At 42.6% G+C, this 26,684-nt stretch overlaps 1 protein-coding gene and 1 long non-coding RNA gene across 2 annotated transcripts; both read right to left on the reverse strand.

Moving 5' to 3' along the window:
• Positions 1-1,473: 1,473 nt before the first annotated feature.
• Positions 1,474-4,006, reverse strand: LOC138365196 (uncharacterized). Its single transcript, XR_011228760.1, has 2 exons — positions 3,404-4,006; positions 1,474-2,985 (listed from the first exon to the last, which is right to left on the reverse strand). It is a non-coding gene; the product is annotated as an uncharacterized lncRNA (long non-coding RNA).
• An 873-nt stretch (positions 4,007-4,879) lies between these two features.
• LOC123760030 (probable glutamate receptor) lies at positions 4,880-25,905 on the reverse strand. The gene is made up of 14 exons (XM_045745395.2): positions 25,846-25,905; positions 18,947-19,050; positions 17,509-17,633; positions 16,594-16,710; positions 15,184-15,398; positions 14,489-14,617; positions 13,393-13,545; positions 12,317-12,407; positions 11,635-11,938; positions 10,409-10,626; positions 9,334-9,514; positions 7,567-7,666; positions 6,752-6,881; positions 4,880-6,531 (listed from the first exon to the last, which is right to left on the reverse strand). The coding sequence occupies exons 2-14, from the start codon at positions 19,020-19,022 to the stop codon at positions 6,409-6,411; spliced, it is 1,962 nt and encodes a 653-aa protein (XP_045601351.2). The 5' UTR covers positions 19,023-19,050; positions 25,846-25,905; the 3' UTR covers positions 4,880-6,408.
• Positions 25,906-26,684: the final 779 nt, after the last annotated feature.

Below are 26,684 nucleotides of genomic sequence, written 5' to 3' on the forward strand. Positions count from 1 at the left end.
GATACTGACTATTAAGAACTAAGATGCTAGGTATTATAAGAACCAAGACGTTGGCTATTAAGCACCAGTACGAATAACAAAGTGTCCTGATAACAGGACACGATGTGTCCTGTCCTGTCCGAATAAAATACATGTCCTTTGTATTTAGGACATACATAAACTTTGTATTAATATTTCCTAAATTCAAAGTGTAAGTATTGAAATCATTCTTACTGCACTACAAAGTATCTAAGGCTTGTTATCTCAAGTAATCTCAGTAGGAGTGGCCTTTGATCTTGTCTAATTACAATAGAAATAGCACTTGTGATCTTATATTATTACAGTAAAGTTCAGAACTTTCGCGGATATCTTGTAGGAGGAGGAGAAGGAAGAACAGTGACACCCTGGGGGAGGAGGGATAGTTCCGACACACCCTGGGGGAGGAGGGATGGTTCCGACACACCCTGGGGGAGGAGGGATGGTTCCGACACACCCTGGAGGAGGAGGGATGGTTCCGACACACCCTGGGGGAGGAGGGATGGTTCCGACACACCCTGGAGGAGGAGGGATGGTTCCGACACACCCTGGGGGAGGAGGGATGGTTCCGACACACCCTGGGGGAGGAGGGATGGTTCCGACACACCCTGGAGGAGGAGGGATGGTTCCGACACACCCTGGGGGAGGAGGGATGGTTCCGACACATCCTGGGGGAGAAGGGATGGTTCTGACACACCATGTAGGAGGAGGGATGGTTCCGACACATCCTGGAGGAGAAGGGATGGTTCCGACACACCCTGGAGGAGAAGGGATGGTTCTGACACACCATGTAGGAGGAGGGATGGTTCCGACACATCCTGGGGGAGGAGGGATGGTTCCGACACACCCTGGGGGAGGGGATAATTCCGACACACCCTGGGGGGGGGGGAGGGATAGTTCTGACACATCCTGGGGAGGAGGAGGAGGTAGGGCAGAGAACACCCTCCTCTTTTGTAAGTGACTTTAGTAGAGAGAGAATACTCCTGATCCTTCCCAAAGTTAATGATTTTATAATGACTATTGTGGGAGATCGTCTAAACAATAACTGCAAAAACATTTACCCCCCCCAAAAAAAGGTTAAAACAATATGGAAGTAAAACATTTATTATGTTTTTTCTGTTAAAATTTATTATTTAATACTTAATATTTTTGTACAAACCTTTCTCACGAAATTTACAATCTTGACGAATCGTCGTAAATGTGCGTTAATCCGTTATTGAGTAAGAAAAACACAGTTTGTTTACATTGTGTACATAATAAAAACCATTTAATTGGTCCTTTTACTTTTCGTGTTGGCTGACCAACTCTCACCATACAAAGTTATTAACTCCGATCACACAAAATTAAAATATTAATTAATACGTCCACTACGGGCTTACCATAGCCTGTGCTACTTGGAACTTTTTGTTCCAAGTAGCAAATCTTAAACAACAACAACGTATATTAATTTTGTCAATAAAGACGTTAATAATAATAATAATAATAATAATAATAATAATAATAATAATAATGTTATTAGCTCTAGTTGTCTGTAAATATTGACTGTCTATGTTTACAGTTTATGGTTCGATTTGCTAAATTAGTGTTTTTAAGTGCTTGTCTCTCTCACACTATTGGCTAGTTTCTGTTAAGTTTCTCATGCTCTTAGTGTCTTTCTTTCCTAATGTCTGACAGTTTGTTATGCTGTTGGTCTCTTTCGCTGCTTTTTCTCTCTCTCTCTATTTATCTCACTCTTCTTCTGGACTCGTTAATGCGTTACTCTTACTGTTTTTTGTGTTGCTTTTCGAGCTATTATTTTGTTTTCCATGATTGGCAACACTAGATTGTTTATACTGGCTCGCTATACTAGATCTTGTTTATTTGTTTGTGTGTCACGCTGCTCAATTGTTTCCTGCTGGCCCTTTTTGGGGGGACATTGGCCCGTTTCTGCTATTTTAACATGGTCTTAGTTCCCTATCACTGACACACCGTTCAGGTTGATGCGTCGTTCTTGTCTGTGACGCTTTTAGCGGGTTCCCGCTGGTTCTTCACGTTATCGTCACGTTATAACTTTATCAGCATGTTTGTATGTGGGCATTTGTCTTATTCCAGCATGATGCTAGTTCCCCCCCTGCTCTGTCTCCCTCAGCATGATGCTAGATGCCCTGCACTGTCTTCCTCAGTACTAAAGCGTCGGTTCTGCTCGCTACCTTTGGTTTCACACAGTGCTCTTTGTTTAATATTTTAGTATGCTAGTTTACTTGTGAAAGCCTAATGGTAATTGTGTAAGCTGGGTGTCTCAGCTCTTTGTGTAAGCTGGGTGTCTCAGCTCTTTGTGTAAGCTGGAGCTCTCGGCGCTCAGCTTAGTGTTCACATCAACATTCTCAACACATAGACAAGGAAACATTTGCCTGAATTGTTCTGTCAATATTTTCGTGTACAAAGAACTGTGTTTGGTTTGGCGACCAAAACACACTGGCACCCAGAGAGTCCTGGGTCACGCGGTGCCTGGCGTCGTTCAGAGGCACACAATCTCTGAAAGCTGATTTGGGGGAACTTTGACCTCGTGTTAACCGAAATTCCTGATTGCTTTCAAAGGGATTCAGAGAGTCCATATACACCGGTTGGCAGCTATTTACTCCATCCTGGCAACGGATCAGGCTTGGGTTCCGGGCGTAGCGGGAATGGGTGGAGTGGGCGTCGTTGTGTATGGGTGTGGGCGGGTGGCCTGTGCAGGCTTGCCGGTTGCAGGCGGCGGCGGCCGCAGCATTCCGGTTCCGGAGGGAGAGTCGGGGCCTTCCGCTACGAGCTCTGTTTTCTACGTTGCCTTCCTGTTGCCACCGTCTAATCCACCTGTAGACAGTCGTCACGCTTTTGCCCGTCTGCTGTGCGATCCTACGAACCGACTGCCCGTCGACCCACATGCGGACAAATCCAGCGCGCTCGCGAACGCCCGTCGGACGGAACTGTTGTTGCCTCATCATAGTGAAGCTGTGAAGATAAACAAAATCACAGATATGTCTTCAGTTACTTAATATTTAAAACAATTATAATTTGTCAACTCCAGCATGATTCGTAGGTCTTTTTTAATCTCCCGTTCAGTCTTGAGGATATCAATATGAATAACAAGAATCTTCATAAAACGTGTACTTAAGTATAGCGAATGATCCTTAGGGCCAAACTGACCCTAACCCAGAGACGCTTCGTAAGTCTTATTCTACTGTGATGAAAGAAAACCTCTGTATTTCCTTATATATAAATTCATATAATGTTTATAAGTAGGTCTAGAATAGGTTAGGTGTTTTGATTCTGTTTGCAATTATTTGCATATCAAAAGCAATTGGATAGTTAATGATTACTGACCGGTGAACGAAATGACTTTAGAGGCTAATGTCCAGTGAACACTCACAAAAGTCCAGCTCCAGGGAGGGGTGAGGATGGCGTCACAGTTAAGACAGACTGGACCCGACTGACGGGTTGATGGCCATAGTCTCCACGGTACTGACGCCTCCATCACCACCTTCCACACCTTTATTGTCCTCACTCGCAACAACCACCACACTAACTGTGCCCTCATTGGTCCACGCTGAGCCAGGAACGCTGATTGGTTGGCAGCTGCCTGTATACAACGTCGTGAGTGGCCGGGCAGTAGTCTAGTCGGCAGCCTGGTTGATGTTACTGGTTGGGGGGATGTTGATGCGCGCGCTTGGCCTATTTCCTCACAGTATACAGTGACTGCTTCATGCACTGTGATCATAGGAGCCTCGCTGGAGGAGTGGAAGCTTATTTATCTTTTATATGACTTCATAAACACTTTATACTGAGCGGTTATGTGGTGTTCCAGTCGCTGTTCGGAAGTTGCTGGAGGAGGACTAGAGAGGGGGAGGCAGATGATATAGAAAAGGAAGTTTGGAGTAAAGACATCAGCAGGGAAATAAGGAACATGGGGGGTTTTGATACTTACAATATTGTATGGAGCTGCAAAATTTGCATAGCAAATATTAAACATTTATCCATAACACCAATAGCCATGATTATTATTATTATATAAAATGGTATAATTATGTTGTTAATATTAAAGTACTACACATGAGCCATGTTCCTTTACATACAGTCCACTAATAGTGGGGGGTGATGGTTGGATGGGGAAGTTTTGAAGAATGGGGAGGGTGTGGGGGATGCAGGGGTGGTGGGGAAACACGATAATAAATACTAATGGTGCCCATACCTTGTACACACGACCAACACATGAAAACAGTTAAAAATTCAGATAATTGTTTTGGTTGAAAATTGAAATTCAGATATGCATATTCTACACTCCATGTATTAATCTTTCAATTTCCATTGGCATGTATCTAACTACATGAATACCTAACCTATCCCATAAACATGACCCTCCAATCGGTTTACAACCATGTCACCCGTTACCGCTGGATGAGCCTGGATGCCCACATCAATCCTACCTGTCAGGGCTGGAACTCACCGAAATCGATCTCAAGCCACGGGGCTCCACGGGTTAAGATTACACATGAATACGAGTTTATATAACAAATAAAAAATTATAAAATGTATTGTTAAATTAATAAGTAAATGCTAATTATAAAATATTTAATAATAGCTTGATTTATAATAAAAATCTCCACGGTACTGACGCCTCCACCACCTCAATGGTGAGCCATCACCATGACGCCTCAATGGTGAGCCAGGGACGGTGATTGGTTGGCAGCTGCCAGTATACAGCGTCTTGAGTGGCCCGGCAGTAGTCTGATAACAAGTTAGATACGGACATTTCTGAAAGTGGGGCACTGGGGCAGACCTTGACTGGCCTATGACAGTCCCCTACCGGAGACGTTTCATGTGTGAAAGTTGGTTAGAAAGCCAAACAGAAATTCTCACCTTTTATTTTTATTGTATACATATACAAGAGTTCATACATTCTTGTACAGCCAGCAGCACGCTTAGCGTTACGGGCAGGTCCTTAATCCTATTTTATCCCCCGGAATACGACCCATCAAATAGTTTAACAACCAGGAACCAGATTCACGAAAGCACTTACGCAAGCACTTACGAACGTGTACATCTTTCTTAAATCTTTGACGGCTTTGGTTACGTTTATTAAACAGTTTACAAGCATGAAAACTTGCCAATCAACTGTTGTTATTGTTATAAACAGCCTCCTGGTGCTTCGGAGCTCATTAACTGTTTAATAATTGTAAACAAAGCCGCCAAAGATTGAGAAAAGATGTACAGGTTCGTAAGTGTTTGCGTAAGTGCTTTCGTGAATCTGGCCCCAGGTACCCATTCACTGCTGGGTGAACAGAGGCTACACGTTAAGGATTGGCTCCCGATCAATCCTCCCCGGCCAGGATACGAACCCACGCCAAAGCGCTCGCGAAGCACCGGGAGAGTGTTTTACCACTACGCCACGGGGGACTGCAAAGTTTATAGAAAATTATTACCCTTATACGTATAGATAATGCAGGCGATGAGTCACAATAACGTGGCTGAAGTATGTTGACCAGACCACACACTAGAAGTTGAAGGGACGACGACGTTTCGGTCGTCGAATCGACTTGAGAATGGTCCAGGACGGACCGAAACGTCGTCGTCCCTTCAACTTCTAGTGTGTGGTCTGGTCAATATGGATAATGCATTCGTACAATGCAAGACATCTAAGCCCTTGCTGAATAACCCATGCCATTGTGAAAGCTTTATTCCCAGTGAAAATGTATTTGTTGTAGCTACTTTTGTAAGTCTATGACAATCTCAGTACACTCAACCTCAGTCTTATTTACAGACAAAGTCTGTAAATAAGACTGAGGTTGAGTGCACTCCACGTCCTGCCATGACCTCTCTCCTCCAAACATATACTTTCACACGACTTCTAGTGTTCATAATCTTAATATTTCATGCAAATGAAAACTGCATGTAACTTGTTGACCAGAACCGTAAATTGCGTCGGGGGCCCAATTTCCTGAGAATGGGCCCCAAAGAACAATGGGGTCCAGTTTCTGAGAGTGTAACCCATCTGCTGCTTTACAGAAGGTGGATATAGGGCCCACAACAAGCAAATTAACCTTAAACTATCACTTGACCAAGTTTCCTCCGATTCTTCATTCTTAAAGTGATTTTGCTTTAAATTCCTTGAGTTTTTCCTTATAATTCACATCTGTCAGCTCTGGTCCTCGTCTGGTGGCATTCACTAAATAAGTCATTCACTGAGATTTATTAATATTGATTTTTATATACATAAAATCAAGTAACCATGCAATGAGGAAGAGCCGTGCCAGTCACAGGCTGAAGGAGACAACATCTGTCCCACACAATCCGTCTCAAGTGTCACCTTCGGATATCAGAAGACCATGAAGACGGAGAGAGAGAGAGACAGAAGACCGAGACCTCTGGATGTCTGGATCACGAGGACAGAGAGACAGGAAACAGAGACCTCTGGCTGTAGAGGAGATGTGTAGCGACCAGCTCAAGACCCAGTGTCACCACACCCATCAGGTGACCTACAGCCACAACCACAAACACTCCCTGAAATCCAATACAATGAGCAGTCTCCAGGTGCCGGATGTCCCCCCCCCCCCTTGTTGTAAAGCTCATTTCTCATCTTTAATTTCCTCCAGGAGAATAAATACATATATACAGCATATACAATTTTAGCGAACAGATGTCAACAAAGAGTATTTGCCAAGTAAGAAGTTAGGAGCCACTGTAAAACATGTTATCATACGGTAATGATATCTGTCATTACCCAGAGGTTAGCTAGGGAGAGCGAGGTGGTGGTAGTGATGGTGGAGGGAGGCCGAGAGCATCTGGTGGAGTTGATGCTGAGTTGGTTCATCCAGTAGCCATAGAACCCAGCTTCAGTCACTGATTTGATCCTATAGGAGGCAATGTATGTGTTCACTACTGCTATTTTGCTAAAGAAGCTATATATATATGTAGGAGAAAAGCACACAGAAACTGTATTGGAGGGGACCTACATTCCCTCCAATGCGTTATGTGTGGTTTCCTCCGAGGCTATGGGTCCCCCTTCTTCCAGCCAGAGGTGGTACTCCCTTCCCCATTTATATATATATATATATATATATATATATATATATATATATATATATATATATATATATATATATATATATTTATGCTGACGGTGTATTTACCTGTCTATAATAATTAATTTGGTTTGGGAGATGCAGCCTGTTAGGGCTATATCGGGGGTGAAAACTATAAGTATACATAAACATACAGTTAATAAATAGGGTTATATGAGATAAAATTTTCCTATATATTCTTTAAAAGGCAAATAAATAAAGGAGAATTAACCATAACAAAGGTAAATATAGGAGCATAAACGCAGGGCAAAACGCAAATACACCAAGCGACTGAACACACACACACACACACACACGTGTGTGATTTTGCTTTAAATTCCTTGAGTTTTTCCTTATAATTCATATCTGTCAGCTCTGGTCCTCGTCTGGTGGCATTCATTAAATAAGTCATTCACACACACACACACACACACACACACACACACACACACACACACACACACACCAATCTTACCTGTTGCTCATGGCGGGGACCAAGGGACTACCCTTCTGCCCTATCATGCAGAGGAACGCTGGTAGGAACACTTCCCTCGACTGATAAAAGTCACAGCGGCCTGTCGGGGTGCATTAAAAATTATAACCAATCAGTGAGGATAAAAACACTATAATATTGACGTTTTCTATTCATCGGCCTCTATGGGGGTCTAAGGTGAGTGGCTTGGCTTCGTAAGTTTCTTGTTTGGGAAAAATAGTTCCCTATTTTACATTTCTGGTTAAGCAAATCCGTTGCATTTTAGCGGGTTGGAATGTTTATACCCCTAACATGTCCACCACTTGAGGACGCACTGTTATTTTCTGCTGTTATTATATTTTTTCTGCTGTTGTTATATTTCTGCTGTCTGCTGTTATTTTCTTTTCAAGTGAAGATGATGTAGGAGAATAGTCTTCTACAGAGCTACCGTAACATGGTCTTGTAATTTTTATTCTACTTAAACGTTAAGTTAAAATATAATTAAATAACTAATTTTCTCATAGCAATAGTTAATAAAGAGTATATACTTGGAAGAAATCCGAAAAGTTAACTGAAAATGGATTTTGATGCTTTATCTTATTTAAAGAGTGAATATTCTTTACATGTGCTTGAATCGTTTAAAGCTTAAGTAAATAAATAATGAATAGTAGGTATAACGGTCTTCAAAACTTATTATACTATTGGTGGCAGCGGGGGGAATGTACTGGGCTTCAACATTCTTTCACCTAAAAAAAATATTATAGGTGCATTACGGTATTAGATTACGAATATATCCTATTGCGGCCTGTGAAATCGGGATTTTTAGGGATCTATGTTGCTTGATTACAATGGAGTGTAGAAACACTTTATACCAGCCAACAGATATAGACCATTTGGAATGTGAACTTGATGACAGAACATGCAACATTTCCACAGGTATACCTACTCAAATAACTGGGTTGATATATATAAAGACACTGCAGGCGATGAGTCACAATAACGTGGCTGAAGTATGTTGACCAGACCACACACTAGAAATTGAAGGGACGACGACGTTTCGGTCCGTCCTGGACCATTCTCAAGTCAATTGAGAATGGTCCAGGACGGACCGAAACGTCGTCGTCCCTTCAATTTCTAGTGTGTGGTCTGGTCAACAAGACACTGCACTGAAAATAAACAACATATAAACAAGGAAATCACAATAACATGATATTCAATCTCTGGGATTGAATATCATGTCATTGACTGACATTGAAGTCAGTGAATATCATGTCATTGACTGACATTGAAGTCAGTGAATATCATGTCATTGACTGACATTGAAGTCAGTGAATATCATGTCATTGACTGACATTGAAGTCAGTGAATATCATGTCATTGACTGACATTGAAGTCAGTGAATATCATGTCACTGACTTCATCCCGCAGAACTGCGGGATGAAGTCAGTGTCCTGAATGACCTCAGACATGATAGGGCTAACCAGAACACTGATTCGATCCCGCCGTCCTGATTCACAGTTATTTACTCAACATGCATGAGTACTGAAACAATCAAGAGTAAGACGCTTATTAGACCAATTTAATTCCCCTTAAACAACGACTAATCAACCTCAGGATGTAAACCACAATAGCGAATTCCAAAATATAAATTTAACGCATCTGAATAGCTTAGATATCTCGCCCAGCTAGGGGAATCGAACCCCCCCAGGAACATTCGGTTTTGAGCCGACTGCGCTAACAACATACAATTGAGACCTTACTGAAAATAACCTGTGCGAGAGAAGTGGTTGGTCATGATGACCCTGCTGGTGAGGTCCTCGATGACGAGGGCGTGGCGGCCCTTCGTCACCAAGGTGTCCGCCACGGTGTCGTACTCCGGCGTCGTCGCCAACATGAGCCGCCCCTTCTTCTGTGACTCCATCACCTCGTGGAATATACCAGATTGCACTCCCTACAACAGTTACGAGAGAGAGAGAGAGAGAGAGAGAGAGAGAGAGAGAGAGAGAGAGAGAGAGAGAGAGAGAGAGAGAGAGAGAGAGAGAGAGAGAGAGAGAGAGAGAGAGAGAATGAATTATCTATCACCAATCATTTATATTCATTACACAAAAAATCTATCTAAAAACCTCTATCATGATCTAAAGGGCCTTTAAATATTTCCTATATAGAGCTTTCAATTACTGTAAGCATTGAAAGCAATCGCATCACGACTGGTATAGAGAGCTGGTTTCTTGAGCCTTTTCATACTCTTTTTACCTGTGGAAGTTTCTTATTCATTTTAATATATATATAAAAGGCTATATAATGTAACATTAAAAAGACATATGCAAATGCAAGGTTAAACCAACAAAATACGGTGGCTTTAGTTCCTGAGCCCATTACATAAAGCTGTAACCTTTATGTTAAATGAACTAGTTAAACTGTGATGAAATTGTTGATTAAGTGTTAGACAACTCTATATCTAGCTCGTCAGTGTTAATTAAACAAGTTAATTGTAACTTGTTTAGCTAAAGGAACAATGAGGGTGCATGGATAATCTTTTCGACTATCATTAACTGTCTGGGTATAGGGTTCCGCCCCACTCACGGGATACGTATGGGATCCACTCTGTAATGCTTTTTGCGCTACCGCTCACAAGATGAGTATGGGGTGCACAATAAACTAGCCGCCTTCGGCGGCAACAATCAAAAATCCACTCCCACTCGTCGCTTAACTATGAAATACATAATAATTGAACTAAACTAATCAAGCACAACGTCGTTCTCGCTAAGCAAACACCTTCGCGCATACCGTACACAATCTTTTTAAATCGAAAAGCGCAGTTCCTCAAACATGGAACACGACTCACCAGAACGTATTGCATGTACACAGAGCCGCGCTCCCAGACCATGACGATGCTCTGGTCGTCGAGCAGAGCCCTCAGCGTCTGGTAGGGCTGCGGGATGTACTTCACCGCCAGGGTGGAGGTCAGGGTCCCGGAGTAGCTGCGGGTCAGGACCAGCACCACCACCAGCCACCCTCCCATCAACAGCCGCTCCCACCACCTTCCGCCAGGACCCCGTGTGTCTGTACGTTTTCAGGTACGTTTATCGAGACAATAAAATACATCTCAAAGGGAGAGAGTAGCTTAGGCTATTTCTACCCTCCTCTGTGCAAATATTGTCTGTTTAAGAGTCAATAAAGTACATAAATACTAATAACATGTAGGTGTGTGTATAGTTTGTTTTGTATACACTTCCTATTTACTTAGTAGCAGGCGGGGGGAAAGTATAAAACTTCAATTGGGCAGCCGTTTATTGCGTCTGAAATCTTTCCTATTGTGGCTGTCTCATTGTACAGTGGTTGAGCTTCTGTCTATAACCCTCGTGGAGTCGGTATTTCGAGTCTCCTAGTGCCCAAGTGAATGAAATAGGCGTGTGTATACTTAAGATTTACGAAAATAAGTGTGTGTATATGTTACGATTTGTATTTACTATTTGTGCCTGCAGGATCGCGCTGTTAACTCCTGGACTGCGCCTTCTAGCCGTCAATTGTCTAATATAACGACTCCCGATATATTTGTCTCTGTATTCTATCTACTACAGCCCGTAGAAGCTGTGTAACTCTCAAGTACCTATTTAGTGCTAGGTGAACAAGGAGCATCAGGTGAAAAAACTCTACCCATTGATTTCTGCCTCGACCGGGAATCGAACCCGGACCCTAAGAATTACTACCCCAAAGCGCTGTTCACTCGGCGGCGAGGACCTGTGTGTGTGTGTGTACTCACCTAATTGTGTACTCACCTAATTGTGCTTGCGGGGGTTGAGCTCTGGCTCTTTGGTCCCGCCTCTCAACCGTCAATCAACAATCAATCAATCAATCAACAATCAACACAATGTGTGTGTGTGTGTGTGTGTGTGTGTGTGTGTGTGTGTGTGTGTGTGTGTGTGTGTGTGTGTGTGTGTGTGTGTGTGTGTGTGTGCGTGCGTGATATAAATCAATAATTTCATGTTATACAGAATATATACATATATACTTTTTGCATTGTTATCCATCAATAACCAAGAGTAATCAACATTGTTCAGACCAACTTACCTTGCTGGAGCAACACGCGAACGTACAAAGCAAAGTTTCTGGTGACCCTTCCAGCTCGTGCGTGACCCCGCCGGGAGGGGCACGAACCCAGGAGGAAGGTGACCAGCAGCAGCACCAGCAGCGTCGCCAGGGCCCAGATCCACACTGGCGGCTCCAGCGGCAGGAGGAAGCCCCACGGGTCGACCTCAGGCCGCCCTTGTCCTGCCATGATCCTCAGGTAGTCGACCAACATTGACCTGGTGAAATCGACCACTTCGGCGCGACCAGAGCTCACTCCGAATGGTCCCAGACCCAGGTCTGCCTCCTGCGTCTCACACACACACACACACACACACACACACACACACACACACACACACACACACACACACACACACACACACACACACACAGCGTTAGCCAGGCAAATGGTTAGTCTATTATACGTATCACTGCAATTTTTATTAGAATAATTCTAATTTAAAAAAGTATCTTTTTATATAAAAAAAATACAGTAATATTAAATGGTGCATCATGCGGTTATAACGGACTTATGTAACCCATGAACATTCTTGCTGTAGCCAACTAGTCGCAAATATGTTATTAATTACATTCTGGAAGTGTGTGTGGTATGTTGCTCTTGTATACCTGTCCGCCATGTTGGACTCATCCACCTGTCAGTCCTGGACCCTGCGATACTGACCTTCCTGTACACCATGCCCACCATGCCCGTCCAGGACCCGTCTGCCTGCTTGTTGCCCCAAGCACCGTCCGGAGGCCGCAAGAATGTATAACTGTTGAGATAAGTGTAAATGTTCAGGGGACAGATTCCTGTCAGTAACTGTTGAGATAAGTGTAAATGTTCAGGGGACAGATTCCTGTCAGTGAACAGTTGACAGTCGCCACAACAGTCACTATACAACTCACAGCTGCCACTACAGTATCTCAGGCGCTACTCAGCCACTTCCCGGCAGTAAACACAGGTGGACACCCAGTAGTATAATCACTATGGGAGTCTCTTTTTAGTGGATAACCAGCAATTAAACATCTCACAGCCTACATATACCAGCCTCGGGCCAGTAGCTACTCAACAACCACACCATCACAACCAACAGGCAACCAACAACCACACACAACCTATTCCCACAATTTTTGGCCGTTTGCCCGTATTACCGAAAATGGACGTAATTTGAAAATGAAAAATAAATGAACATAAATTTGGGATTTTTTTTTCAACAACAGTAAGTTAAGGGTCCTCTGATAAGTTAGGTTGGCAGGAAATTCTCATAAAGTTTCAAAACGTTAATTGAACGTTTCCTCAACCTTACAGGGAACCGGTCGGCCGAGCGGACAGCACGCTGGACTTGTGATCCTGTGGTCCTGGGTTCGATCCCAGGCGCCGGCGAGAAACAATGGGCAGAGTTTCTTTCACCCTATGCCCCTGTTACCTAGCAGTAAAATAGGTACCTGGGTGTTAGTCAGCCGTCACGGGCTGCTTCCTGGGGGGTGGAGGCCTGGTCGAGGACCGGGCCGCGGGGACACTAAAAAGCCCCGAAATCATCTCAAGATAACCTCAAGATATTACAGAGTAAGCCGGACGACTCAAACAGAAAACGGAACAGTACGTCACTTTTATGAGTCGATTTAATTTCAAATTACGTCCAAATTTGTCCATAGTGCGCATACGAGCCAAAAGTGACGTTATTTTTAAGAGGACGAGTTGACACACACACACACACACTTCTCTATACACAGTCCCTCTTCCCAGGGTAGACTTACGTAAAATTGATGCTGTGAGCCAGGAGCTGGAGAAGCAGGGCGAGAGGTCCGGTGTAGGTCAGAGGGTGACCCACTGCGCGAGGGGTCGCGTCCTTCACCACGTGAGGCGGGAACTCCTCAGCCGCCACCACAAGATGTCGCCCATAAAACAACCTGCGGGCCAATGGGAACCTTACGGGCTATTCATGCCCGTGCCACCTTTTGGGTGACATCAATAAATCAATGGGAACCACAGCACCGGTAAAAATGACTACTACAGCGAGGCTATCACCAAATACAATAACTTCAGTATTATCATCATAAATTAAATAATAACCGGGACCCAAAAAAAGGCCCCAAATAGAGGACCCCTAAAATCCCCACTTAAAATCCCCCCAAAAAGCATTTTGTGTGCTTTTCTCCGAGACTATATATGGGGTCTTCCAGCCAGGGGTGGTAACCCCCTGTCCCATAATAGTGATTGTAATTGATGTTAACTACAATTATTATGGCACGGACGATATAGATGTCTACTTGCATTTGTATCCTTGACTGGTACCTCTAGATCATTATGTCCATTAGAACACGGACGTCACCGATGTCTACAAACACCTGCAGATGTCTACATACACCTGCAGATGTCTACAAACACCTGCAGATGTCTACATTCACCTGCAGATGTCTACATACACCTGTAGATGTCTACCTAAAAGTATCTGTTCTCAAAATCACTCCCATACCATCGTACCAACATACTGTGATATTTATCTAAACGATTCGCTCTTCAAAGAGCCATAACCACAAACAGTTTTTATTTACAATGATTTAGAAGACTGTTCCCATGATATAGTTTTAAACTACAACGAACGTATACAAGTTACTACGACTACACGTAACGGTAACAGCAATATCTCCCATACATTATTGGTGATTAAAGGCTATATGCATCCTTCCATCAATATATTTATAGAAGAGAACACAGGACAAAGTCTATGGAGCAGCTGCTCGTCTCCGGTGCCGCTAGCACTCCAAGGAAAGCAAGACTTACGCAGAGGACACGAACCTGGAAAGCACGCCAGGCCAACGCAGAAGACAGGAGCCATCACAGCAAGCTCACCTGGAGAACTTGTTGGGGTAGAGATCGAAGTGTGTATCGAGGATGAGGCCGAGATGAGTCGACCAGGTGGCCACTCGTAACACCTGTGCATCCTTGGGACTGTAGGGCAGGTGTACGTACACACTACACCTGCAACGACAGTTGATACAGTACTCAACAACTTCTTGGCTGTATAACTCAACAACAGCAGCGGCTACAATACCCAACATGTACACATTTCCAGTCCTTTAAAGCAATCACAGGCTGGACCACAAGCTAAGACCAACTCACAAGTCAGGAGAGAAGAGCAAGTATTTTCAGGGAATTCATTTGGTAAAAAACTCAGCACATACCAGGAGGAAATAAGACCTTAAAGGTAGCTATGAATACTTAACGTGGGATGCGAACCTCGCAATGCCCTAGCTAAAGGTGTTTTTATAACGTTTCATTCAAACATGTATGGAGTATACAGGCTTTGTGACGTAAGTTAGCATATTGGAGCGTAACGCCACTTGCTTGGAAGCCTGCACTGTTGTATGACAGCCCAGATTAATCCCTGAGGCGTCGACTCGGGTCATTACCTGGAGGAGGCGTCCAGGATGAGCAACATGGTGGCTGGTCATTACCTGGAGGAGGCGTCCAGGATGAGCAACATGGTGGCTGGTCATTACCTGGAGGAGGCGTCCAGGATGAGCAACATGGTGGCTGGTCATTACCTGGAGGAGGCGTCCAGGATGAGCAACATGGCGTTCATCATGGAGAAGGAAGTGTGGAGGTGACGGAGGTCAGAGAGAGGTCGGCGGGTGATGGCCAGCAACCTGTTGGCCCACAGCAGAAGGTGGCCCTTGATGGCCCACTCGGCTGAGGCGGCCAGGAAGGTCGGGTCGTCGCTCACCACCACCACCATCACCAACCACGACACCTGTCGCACCTGTCGAGTGGTCAGACTCAGGTTGTGTTCCGTCTCACTGCTGGTGGATGTGGTGGAGATTTCCACCAGATTTTCTATATATTTAGAACATGTATAATAAATTTAAGATATGGCGGTTCAGAATCACACAAAACTCCATACCCAGGACAATTTTAGAAGTGAAAAATAAACATTTAACAGATTAAAACAACAAGTTGGATATTTTCCCATTCAACACCACCCATCAGAGACATATCAGGGTGTCTAGGCAAATCAAGAGTCAAACAAAAATGAACCACATACAGGTTTTCCACTAACCTTAACGTTTTTACCAATTGTAGGCGCAGGGACATATTAAGTTTTCAAGGTTACAACACACGAGATGTCAATATTCTAGGTTTGCATATATCCACATATTTTGGCGAACCTCATATTATACAAACCAATGAAGAATTTAACTGAGTTTTATAAAATATGAAGTACCTCTTTGTGAGACAATTAACAAGGACTTACAACACCAGAGAGCTCACAAAACACGTTTCAATGAGAGGTGGTTTAAAATCTTAACCATCTTCCCTGGAAACTAAAATCAATAAAACTCTCACAAAGTGTGTCCTGCCTCACTTGCAGCTTGCATCTCTGCTTGTGAATCGTGCCTTGCAAGTGGTATGCAAGGCATGATTGCATTCCTACCATGCACCCTACCTAAGTTATGAAGGGCCTGTTCTCACTTCTAACGTGGGCCAGAACTCACAGCTGTGTTGGTCTGTGTCATAAACAGAGTTACCTTATTGATAATGTGATCTATTTCAGCAACGATGTGTTCTTCAATATCTCTTTCATAAGATTCACTTTACGAGAACTGTTATATTTGTGATGTAATCTGCACTACATAGTTCTTGGCTCTCTTCACTAACGATGTGACCTGCCTCATTAGCCCTGCAAGTGACCTATATGCTCCACTAGTGACGAGAGTGACCAATCAGCATTGTGAGTCCTGCGAGTAACTTACGAGTGTCCCCAGATCTGGATGTTAACTGCCTGCCTCAGCAGTCTAAGGAGGTGACTTAATAGGTGCTTCTCTAATCCTATAACAGACTTTTATCTTCTTCATTAAACTTGCCAGTGAACTTTTTCCTTATCAGACTTGAGACCTCCCTCCCTCACGTGCTCTAAGATTAACCTAACTGAATCCTTTTATCTAAAAGAAATATACCTTGCGAGCTTGGGCCACCGCCTGCGACAGCTGCGCCTCCGTCAGGTTGGAGGTGGTGCCTTTTGCTGCTACCTCGAACACTGTCATTCCCGAAGACGCTCCCAGCTTCCACAGCTCCTGAAGGGACAAATAATAAGGAATTAAGCAGGCGGATTATGGTGATAGCTGGAGAGGTTGTCTCTTCTCTGACCTGACCCAGGTGGTGTAAAACACTGTATCAGGAAGTATACAGGAAAAACACTGGTAAGGAAGTATTTTTTCATAATCAGTTTCGCTCTCCACTGCTCTGGGGTTTTCCTTTATTTGGTATACCTTAGGGGAACATTGGATTTGATATCATTCCAGTTAGTTTAGTTTCCACTATTGCTATTTTACTGGAGTAGATATCCGAATCACTTGGACTTGACGGTAGAGTGACAGTCTCGCTTCATGTAGGTTGGCATTCAATCCCCGACTGTCCAAATGGTTGGGCACCATTCCTTCCCTCCATCCTATCCTAAGTCCTTATCCTTATATCCTTTCTGAGTGCTATATAGTCATAATGGCTTAATGCCTTCTCCTAGTAATTGCCTTAACGCTTTTATACAGGTCATCTGTATTATTGGTCATTACCATTAGTATACAAAACATTTAGATTCTTCACTTTCATGCCGATTCCTTTACTGGCATCTCCAGCCAATGTATAGATCCTGGCGTGGGATTAGACAGGGGCTTGTGGTCTAGAAGAGGTGTGAGAAGGGTCCTGGGGATCGAGACGACGATCTGGGTAGAAAGAACAGTTTGGGAAGAAGGGGATAAGCTAATGAGAGGAGTGCCAGGTGTTGAAAAAGTGAAATTACATTAGTTTCACCGGAGAGTGAGTGGTGTATGAAACTTTATTAGGACACAGGTGGTAGAGATGCAGTGTGGACGCACCGTGAAGACAGTGGAGGGGGAGGTGCTGCCATCTGTGAGGAGGATGACGGAGGAGCGCGGCCGCCACACTCTGGCCGCCACAGCCGCCAAGCACCGCCCCGCCGCCCTCAGCGTCTCCTCTGAATCTAAACATGAGAAAAGTAAAACCGGTTTGTTTCTTAACTCCCCGTTTTTATATTATATTATAATATATATTATATTATAAGCTGCAACAACACCATGTGACACTGCTCGCCTTAGAGCTAGAGCAGCTCCCTATGCAGGTGACTTCCTATTAGCAACACCAATGTCAGCAACTGGCATACATCTCACACCGCAGGTCCTTCGAATTGCAGTGGCTCTCCGCCTTGCTGCCCCAATCCAAACCGAATATGGGTGTATTATTTGCGGCTAGGCAGTGTCTAACAGGTATATCCCAGCATTCCCTGCTCTGCACAGGAGGATGGCACCCAAGACGCAGTGAAGTCCATGACATCATTAAGGGGGAGCCTCACCACAGCCACATAGATCCCAGCAGAGAGAGAGAGAGAGCCATGTTACCTAATGCCCCGCAACTCTGACAAGCCTTTTGGTCGTCCAGATGGATCGCAGTGAACCCTTGAAAGAATGGAAGGCAGTTGGTGTGGGGCTACACATGCCTTTCATCCTTGGTTAATGCCTACATTGACTTCACATCTGAGTGGTACTACCACCCACTGGGAAGCGGGCAAGTATCGTAAACAAAGGGATCTGGAGCACAATATTTGGATCACTATAATAACAATTTTGTCCCCATTGCCTTAGAGACACTTGCAGTAAAAACTGCCACTAGTTTTTTGAGGTTTTACTTACCAAGCTAATTGAAACAACAAGAGATCCTAGAGCCGCCAGCTTCCTTCTCCAGTATCTCAGCGTGGCAATACAGAGGGGAATTGCACACTACCTTCATGGTTTCTGCTCACCGGTTGAGGAGCTGGAGGAACTCGACAACCTGTGACAACTAACTTTGTGTACCTTGTGTGTATCCAATGTTGCAAACCATTTTGTGAAATAAAGTTCCATGTTAAATAAAATAATTATAAATATATAGAGGATGGTAGGAGAAGACAATATGTGAGCGCACGTGGGAGCCCGACAAGGCTCCCCCCGGGTGCTGCATATCCTCTTCTTCACGGCCGAGGGTCCCTAAAACACAACAAGAGGTACCCAGGTTTTACTCTCTCTTTCCCGTTCCCTGTTCCTGTCTCCCTCCACCCTGTTCTATCTACCTCTCTCCCTCCCTCCTGTTCCTTTTGCCTCTCTTCCGCCATTCCGTTCTCTCTGAACTCTCTCCCTTCCTCCTGTTCGCTCTGCCTCAACTCATTCTCTCTCTCTTGTACTTTTGACTAAGGTCTTCCACTATAAAACACACTTCCAACAAATGTTTCTAACTTAGGTGAACCCCAGAATCACAACTTACCTTGAGTATGAACCAACTTGGAGACAGTCGCAGCCAGGAACAAGAGCAGCAGTATCATCATCACTCCTTCCTTCATTGCCACTCAAGTACTCCTCACGCCATGCCTGAGACAGTGAACACCAACCCTAAATATCATTGTTATTAACCCTTGCACTGCGCAATATCTGTCATATACACTAATCTTGAAAAATTGTAAAAAGTTAATTTTACGAGTTTATTCTCTGTAGATTTCTTACACCACATTGGATATCTATAATTTCATATCAATTAAGCTCTGATCTTGATATCAGTGCGAAAATTTGGCATTAGGAGTTAACATTTAAATTTCTTTTTTACTTGCAAGATTGAGAGAAAAAGCACCTAAATATGGGTGACTAAGCAAAAATACCAAAAGTTATTTCTGACCATATTCTTTTAAATTCTTCGGCACAATAATTCCACAAGCGCCAAATTATTGTAATAACTTTTATTGTACAATTCCAAGTTTAATCTTATTAAGTAACAATATCCAGATATATGAAAAATCTTTGTAATTAGAGAGCTTTATAAACAGAATTCAAATAAGTAATTGTAATTAATGCTAAATAGGCTTTCCTGGCTTCGAGTCTTCTTTAGCAAATTATGTAAAGAAGACACGCAGCCTTCAAGCTTAAAGCCAAAAAAGGCACCAAATCTTCAAGCCAAAAAAGGCACCAAACGTTCAAGTCAAAATAGGCACCAAACCTTCAAGCCAAAAAAGGCACCAAACTTTCAAGCTTCCAGCCAAAAAAGGCAGCAAACCATCACAGAAAATGGAGAGGTCCTGGTAACGCTCAGTGTGCTTACAGGGCAGACTATATAATGTTCCTAGCAGCTACTTCCTCTATATTCTACAGTAACAAATTAATTTGCCTGCAAATAATGTTATATGAAGCATAAGGATCCACAGGATCAAACTGCATCTTATGTCACATGTGGTCATTGTAACAGTGACAGATATTTGACATCTGCCTCCTGGGGAATATTTGAGCCCAAATATCGTGACACGTAGGGCTCAGTAGTCTTCCAGGTTGGTGCCTTCTTTACAGAATGGTCTACAGAAGACGACAAAGCTGAGAAAGACTATTTAGCAGTAAATATAATTACCCATTTGAGTTCCGTTTATAACTGTAATTATCAAGTTTTTTCATAATTTTCTGATGTCAATAGGCGCTGCCTCGTATATACCAATAGGGCTTCTGCGGTTTCCGTAGTTATTATGCTCTTATCTCTTAATTTCCTCGAAAGTCTTATATACAGCAATGACTATGAGCAGTATCCCCACTGCAGTAATGCCTAATTGAATTACAACAATTAGGTAAAATTTATTACAATTTTTGTCAATAAAGATGATAATAATAATAATATCTATGCAAAAATAAATCCCATTAACGTGATTGATCAATGAGAAAATCAGTAGGAGCCATAAGGAGGATTCGAACCTATGCTCTGGCTACTCCCAAGGTGTTTGCTTGGAAGTACCGAGAGAATAGGTTCGAAGCCTCCTACTGATTTTTCTCAATAATAATCCATGTTAATAAATACACCTAAACATAACGCTAAAGTATGGTTCTTTAATACTGTGGCGTTTCGATACATAATTTAACAGACTTTGGGTTGGATTTGTCCCCACAAGGGCATCGATCCCAGGATAGTATGTGCTCGAGTCATGCTTTGATGCCATGTGTCGGAAAATCCGACACCATTTAATAATAATCATACAGATAATAACTGTATTACCAACAAGTTACCCATAGAAAACGTAACTTGTAGTGGAATTACCGTCTATAGAAAACGGGATATCATCACCACATACTATTATAATTCACCACCTATTATGGTGGGAATTATTCTTAAATACATTAGTCTTTGGACTTTACCATCATAAAAACATCTCATATAAATTAACTTAATTATCAATATTAAAGTAGAGTAAATGTGACCCTTCTATCATGTTCTGAAATCTGGACAATGTAAGCCAGGCGTCAGAGGGAGGAGGAGGGCAGCCATTGTTGTTTATACGAGACCAGAGGCTCACACGGGAGCAAATTCGGCTCCTGTTAATTTTACTTGGACGTAGTGTTATGGATACCAAAGGTGTACCATCTGTCAACACGCTGTCAACAAATCAAGTTAAGTGTTCTTTCCGAAACCCGTTTATCATTCATTTATGGCCATTAATGTCAGGATATAGGGTTAGCCGGTTAGAACGCGAAATCGCCTCATACTAAAGGTCAAGACGAGGAAGGATTTGTGCACCAGTTACTGGGTGATATGGAAGCTACCTCAAAGAGGATAATTTGGTGTCTACACCCTAGTTATACCTGGTGGACTAACCTGCTGTACTATAAGAGAAGGAACCTCATCAATGTATGTAGCTATTACTGTAATTTGATTGGCTGCATATGTGTAATATAAACCCCCCCTAATGTGTAGAGGATCGATTTGTGAGATTGAGATTATTGCAGAAATACAGTCCACTTATCATTATACAAATTGCTATCGAAGTATATAAATTAACGTAAATATAAATTCATATAAATTAAATAAATATAAATCTCACAGGTCGGTTCCCACACCATGTAACAACCTACTCCACTTCACGGTCACTTACAAATTGTCTACCAACCTGAGTGCCTCTTCACGAATCCGAAGCAATCGCCTGGTACGAAACTATAAGTGCCAGGAAAGACAGTGCCAGACAAGAACCTAGGACGAGTGATTCTTCTACCACCCCTTCCCTTCCTTTCCCAGCCCATTTCTTCAACCAGGGCATTCCACTGTACCTATTTACCACCGTAATAAACAAAAAACAAAAAATGTATACAACCGTTTTGTCTAACCAGAAAGGTACGAGCCCAAGCAACCCATTTAACCTATAGTACCAGTTACACAGAAAAACATTATGGTGTATTAATTTTTACCAACACGTCCCATTTTCAATGGATCAGTCAAAACGTTACCAAAAAAAAAAGTCTACGAGCTGTTCTGGTATTGACATCAAACTTACGTTCACTTGATCATACAGCAGGTATAGGGTCATACACCAGGTGTATGATCACATACTTGATCATACACCAGGTATTTGATCACATCCTTAATCATACACCAGGTGTATGATCACATACTTGATCATACATCAGGTCGAGGGCAAAACACTAGCACTGTCACTTGGACAGTGAGTTGCCTGTAAGTGTAGGGCAAAAAGGATACTTTTCCTGGCGTCTGGTTATTACGGCTGCGACGCTTGCGTGTCGACTGTCCAGCAAGTGTGATTTAGTCATAAACATAGATCGAGACTAAGGTAAATCCTCAGTGTATATATATAGATACACAACAAGAAGCGGGGTATACATCTCTCGGTGCCTCTTTATTCCTTCGCTGGGATTCAAGCCCTGAACCAGTATCACGCCAAACCATATATGATGAATGAAAATATACCACACATTGTACACGGGAGTCTTTATTAATACATGTCTTGATATTCAGCATTACAGAGGACAGCTCTGAAAAACGATTGAGGGTACGATGAGCAGTGTGGCGGGTAAGGCAAGGTAACCCCAGCCTGGCTCAATATGATGCAATCATTTATTATGTTGCTGTGACAGTGTTGCTGCAACTAATAATCTGTGAGAAATGCTTTCAACATATCTCTGTCACTGTTGTTGTATTAGTGTAATTTGGAAGGCAAAATCGTGTGTGCGTTTTACTGGCTCGGTCAGAGTAGCATCCAGATGATTTTATCCTTGACTGGACCCCATGATAGGTGTGAAGGAATTGTGGCGTTTGAGTCCAGCAACGTTCCACTTCTTGCTAGAGGAAAAATCGAGTGTCTTACGCCATCTTCTGAAACGAGGCTTTTGCAAGTTTAAAGTGGTGTCTGTATGCTCCAAGCTAAGTTCCGATTTGTAGTTTGGTTTGAGTAGATTCGCACAGTCGGTAAAGGAGAGAGTGCGTAAAAACTCTCCTTTCTCGCTGGAAACTCGCTTGTAAGCGAATCAGGTGGGGCATAAACCCGCAGGGAGGTAGGAGCGTCCATAGCGTTGGCGGGAACACTCGAGGGGTTCATCATCCTTGGCGCACTGGAGGGGATAATTGTACGATGCCTTGAGCCATAAACGTTGCCGTCTCGCTGCCACCGCCTTATCCACCTGTAGATGGTAGATACACTGGTCTTTGTCCTCAACGCTATGTCGCGCACAGATATGCCGTCAATCCACATGAATATGATCTTCACACGGTCATCTACAGCAGTTGGTCTGAATGTTCGACCACCTGCCATAATATTCCTGTATGAGATGAAATAAGAAAAAACCTTCGTTGGTAAAGGTATATAAAATGAATAACGTTATGAATATTATTATAAAGTTGAATGAATATTATTATAAAGAGCAGCATTGACGCCCGTGCATATGTGTTTACCAATGTTTTTAGATGCAACACAATTAGATCAAGTTTATGGATATGAACGCTACTTTTTATTGTCACAGTTCGTTACAGTTGAGAAACATCCGAGTGCAGAGATTCGTTCCTGTGTGGTGTTGATTTCTGTACACTAGTCAACAGCTCCTGCTCTTCATCTAGTGTGTATATATAAAATTACTTCAAATAATATTAGCTGGAAATACTCTGGATATGTCACTAGTAGTGTAAAGTAGGACTGGAACCATTCCCTTTTGAGGATGACTTGATAATGGTCTAGGACGCAACAAAACTTCTTCGCTTCTCCAACTTTTGAGTTGTGATTTGGTCATTATTTCTTTTTTATTTTTTTCAGGGGGGCGGCTTCCATCCTACTTTTTCCGTGAACCTCGACAGGGGACGGCTGATATATATTTACAAAGATATTAAAAATGCTGAGCAGATATCTAAATTTGGAACTTCTTTAAGCAGCTGTGTGTGTTCAACCTCGTCAAATGTTTCGGGCATATTGAGAAATGACAGCAAGCAATTGCAAAACGGAGTACACTGCCACATCTTGGAAAATGAGATTGATATAACTATGATGCAATCCATAACAATACGGGCAATAACACTTCATTCTCTAGAGCCTTGAACTCGGATCAACTATGTTTCAGAGTTATTAGCGAATTTTTGGCTGCGAGTTCTGGGGAAGGTTGTGTTGGGGGAATAATTTCTGTCAAAAGGAATCTGGGTGGATATAAATAGCAGCTGTCTAGTGTGGGTCTTCTGCCATTTCATTAAATCTTACGTTCATGTAAGGCATTCAATCTTGTATTCACACTGAAAATAATAAGGCTTTTCATTTATCACTATACAAAATCATTCAATATGTTTCTTGATGCTTTTAAAAGAATTGAATACAATGCATCTTCGGTTATAAGCTGGTGAATGTTAGTTTTATCTGTTAAACACCTTCATTTGTTGAAAAAAAGTTGTTTAACTGTGCGGGAAGGCTTAGCAAAGCATCATCTACAGTTAGTGCTGAATCGTTATATTAATATTTCACATTCAGTCCTCCTGAACCGAATAAAACATTTTTTCATAAACTAATAATAATGAGACAATCAGTAGGAGCCATATGAGGAGGATTCGAACCTATCATTATTAATATTATATAAAAATATTACTGAGGGTTTGATTACATTTTTTTATATTAGGTTTTCCTTTTGCAATTAATCTTGCGCACAAATGAAATCCAACCATCCTTCTAAAAGGACGAAACCCTATAGCTACTTAAGGTGAAATTTACAAAATACGTACCTTTTATCTCCCAAACAGTCCACTATTGTTTTGATGAAATGCTTAGGAACACAACTACTGAAACAGCCTAACCTAGTCCTTGTATTTTTTCTTTTCTCAATAAACATACTTTAACTTCAACCTAGTCTATCCTAGGTCAAAATACGCACTCAAAATACCCCTAACATACGCAAATCTTAGGCCTAATTTAGAAAATAAATGTACTATATTTTACCTAGATAAAATTAGGTTTGGGTTTTGCCATCGTTTTAGGGCCCTCTATAAAAACCAAAAGAAATTGTTACAAATTTTCAAGAGCAACATATGTTCAACATCCCATTAATAGCAGCAATAGGTACAATATTTTTTGGAAACCATTAACTATGACTCAACAACGATTTAGGGAACCGCTACTGTACCACGCCGGGTACAGAGAACCACTGACTACTGTACCACAACGGGTATAGAGAACCACTGAATACTGTACCACAACGGGTACAGAGAACCGATGACTACTGTACCACAACGGGTACAGAGAACCGATGACTACTGTACCACAACGGGTACAGAGAACCGATGACTACTGTACCACAACGGGTACAGAGAACCGCTGACTACTGTACCACAACGGGTACAGAGAACCGCTGACTACTGTACCACAACGGATACAGAGAACCACTGACTATTGTATCACAACGGGTACAGAGAACCACTGACTACTGTACCACAACGGGTATAGAGAACCACTGAATACTGTACCACAACGGGTACAGAGAACCGATGACTACTGTACCACAACGGGTAGAGAACCGATGACTACTGTACCACAACGGGTACAGAGAACCGATGACTACTGTACCACAACGGGTACAGAGAACCGCTGACTACTGTACCACAACGGATACAGAGAACCACCGACTATTGTACCACAACGGGTACAGGGAAAACTGACCCCTGTACCGCAACACGTTCAGGGAACACACAGTGGCTTTGAAACGTCTAGGAAAAAATTATGAAAAATATAAAAACTGAGTTAAATTGAACACAATTACTAAAATAAATACAACATGGTCTAGCACCACCCTACTGGTTCACAACGCCCCGGAACCTGTTGGGCACGCTGAAAACAGCCTAAAAAAAAGGCAATTAAGACTAAAAAAGTATATGATAATATTCACCACTATGGCAAGAGATCAGGTGTAATGAGTCTGAGGAGAGGTGAACAGCACAGCGTCCAGCCCCTTACTGAAACCAGAAACACCAGCTGTGCCTTTTATGTACTCGCATAACAACACCATCTTCTCAAACTCTTTTTTCCATTGGTCGACAGCGGCTGCTCGAAGCCGCGATTGGTCACAAAGTAGTGATTAGCTATTGGTTAGCGCGAGGATCATCAACTCTTGGGTGTGTATTCAGCGTTAGTTCAGGTTGGAGGGATCACATAGCTTTCTAGTACATTTAATTAATTTCAACCCGCCATACCCATCCTGTGGGTGATTGTGGGTAATGTTATAGAGGCGCATAATGGACTCGGGAACTGAGCCGAATGAAGAACAACGAAGCCTCAACTGATTTAGAGTATTCTAAAATGCCATTATAATATTCATAGTGAATTCTATTTTTATTTTTTCTCTGTCTCTGTCTCTGTCTCTCTCTCTCTCTCTCTCTCTCTCTCTCTCTCTCTCTCTCTCTCTCTCTCTCTCTCTCTCTCTCTCTCTCTCTCTCTCTCTCTCTCTCTCTCTATATATATATATATATATATATATATATATATATATATATATATATATGATTTGCTTATTGTGTCAGACAATATATATTAGTATATTTTGGTTGCAGTCTTTCTTGTAAACATATGTTGTTGAATATGAACGAAAGGGTAAGATTAATAATTCTAACACGAATCTTCTCAATATTTCTTGAGTTTTTCTCAAAAATTGCTCTTGAGAGCGCTTTCCGGAAGTTTGGCGTTATACAGGACGGATTTGGGGTATTAAGGTCTCCAGTCAGGAGGGTT

Source organism: Procambarus clarkii, chromosome 16 (genome assembly GCF_040958095.1).
Source record: "Procambarus clarkii isolate CNS0578487 chromosome 16, FALCON_Pclarkii_2.0, whole genome shotgun sequence".
Lineage (NCBI taxonomy): Eukaryota > Metazoa > Arthropoda > Malacostraca > Decapoda > Cambaridae > Procambarus > Procambarus clarkii.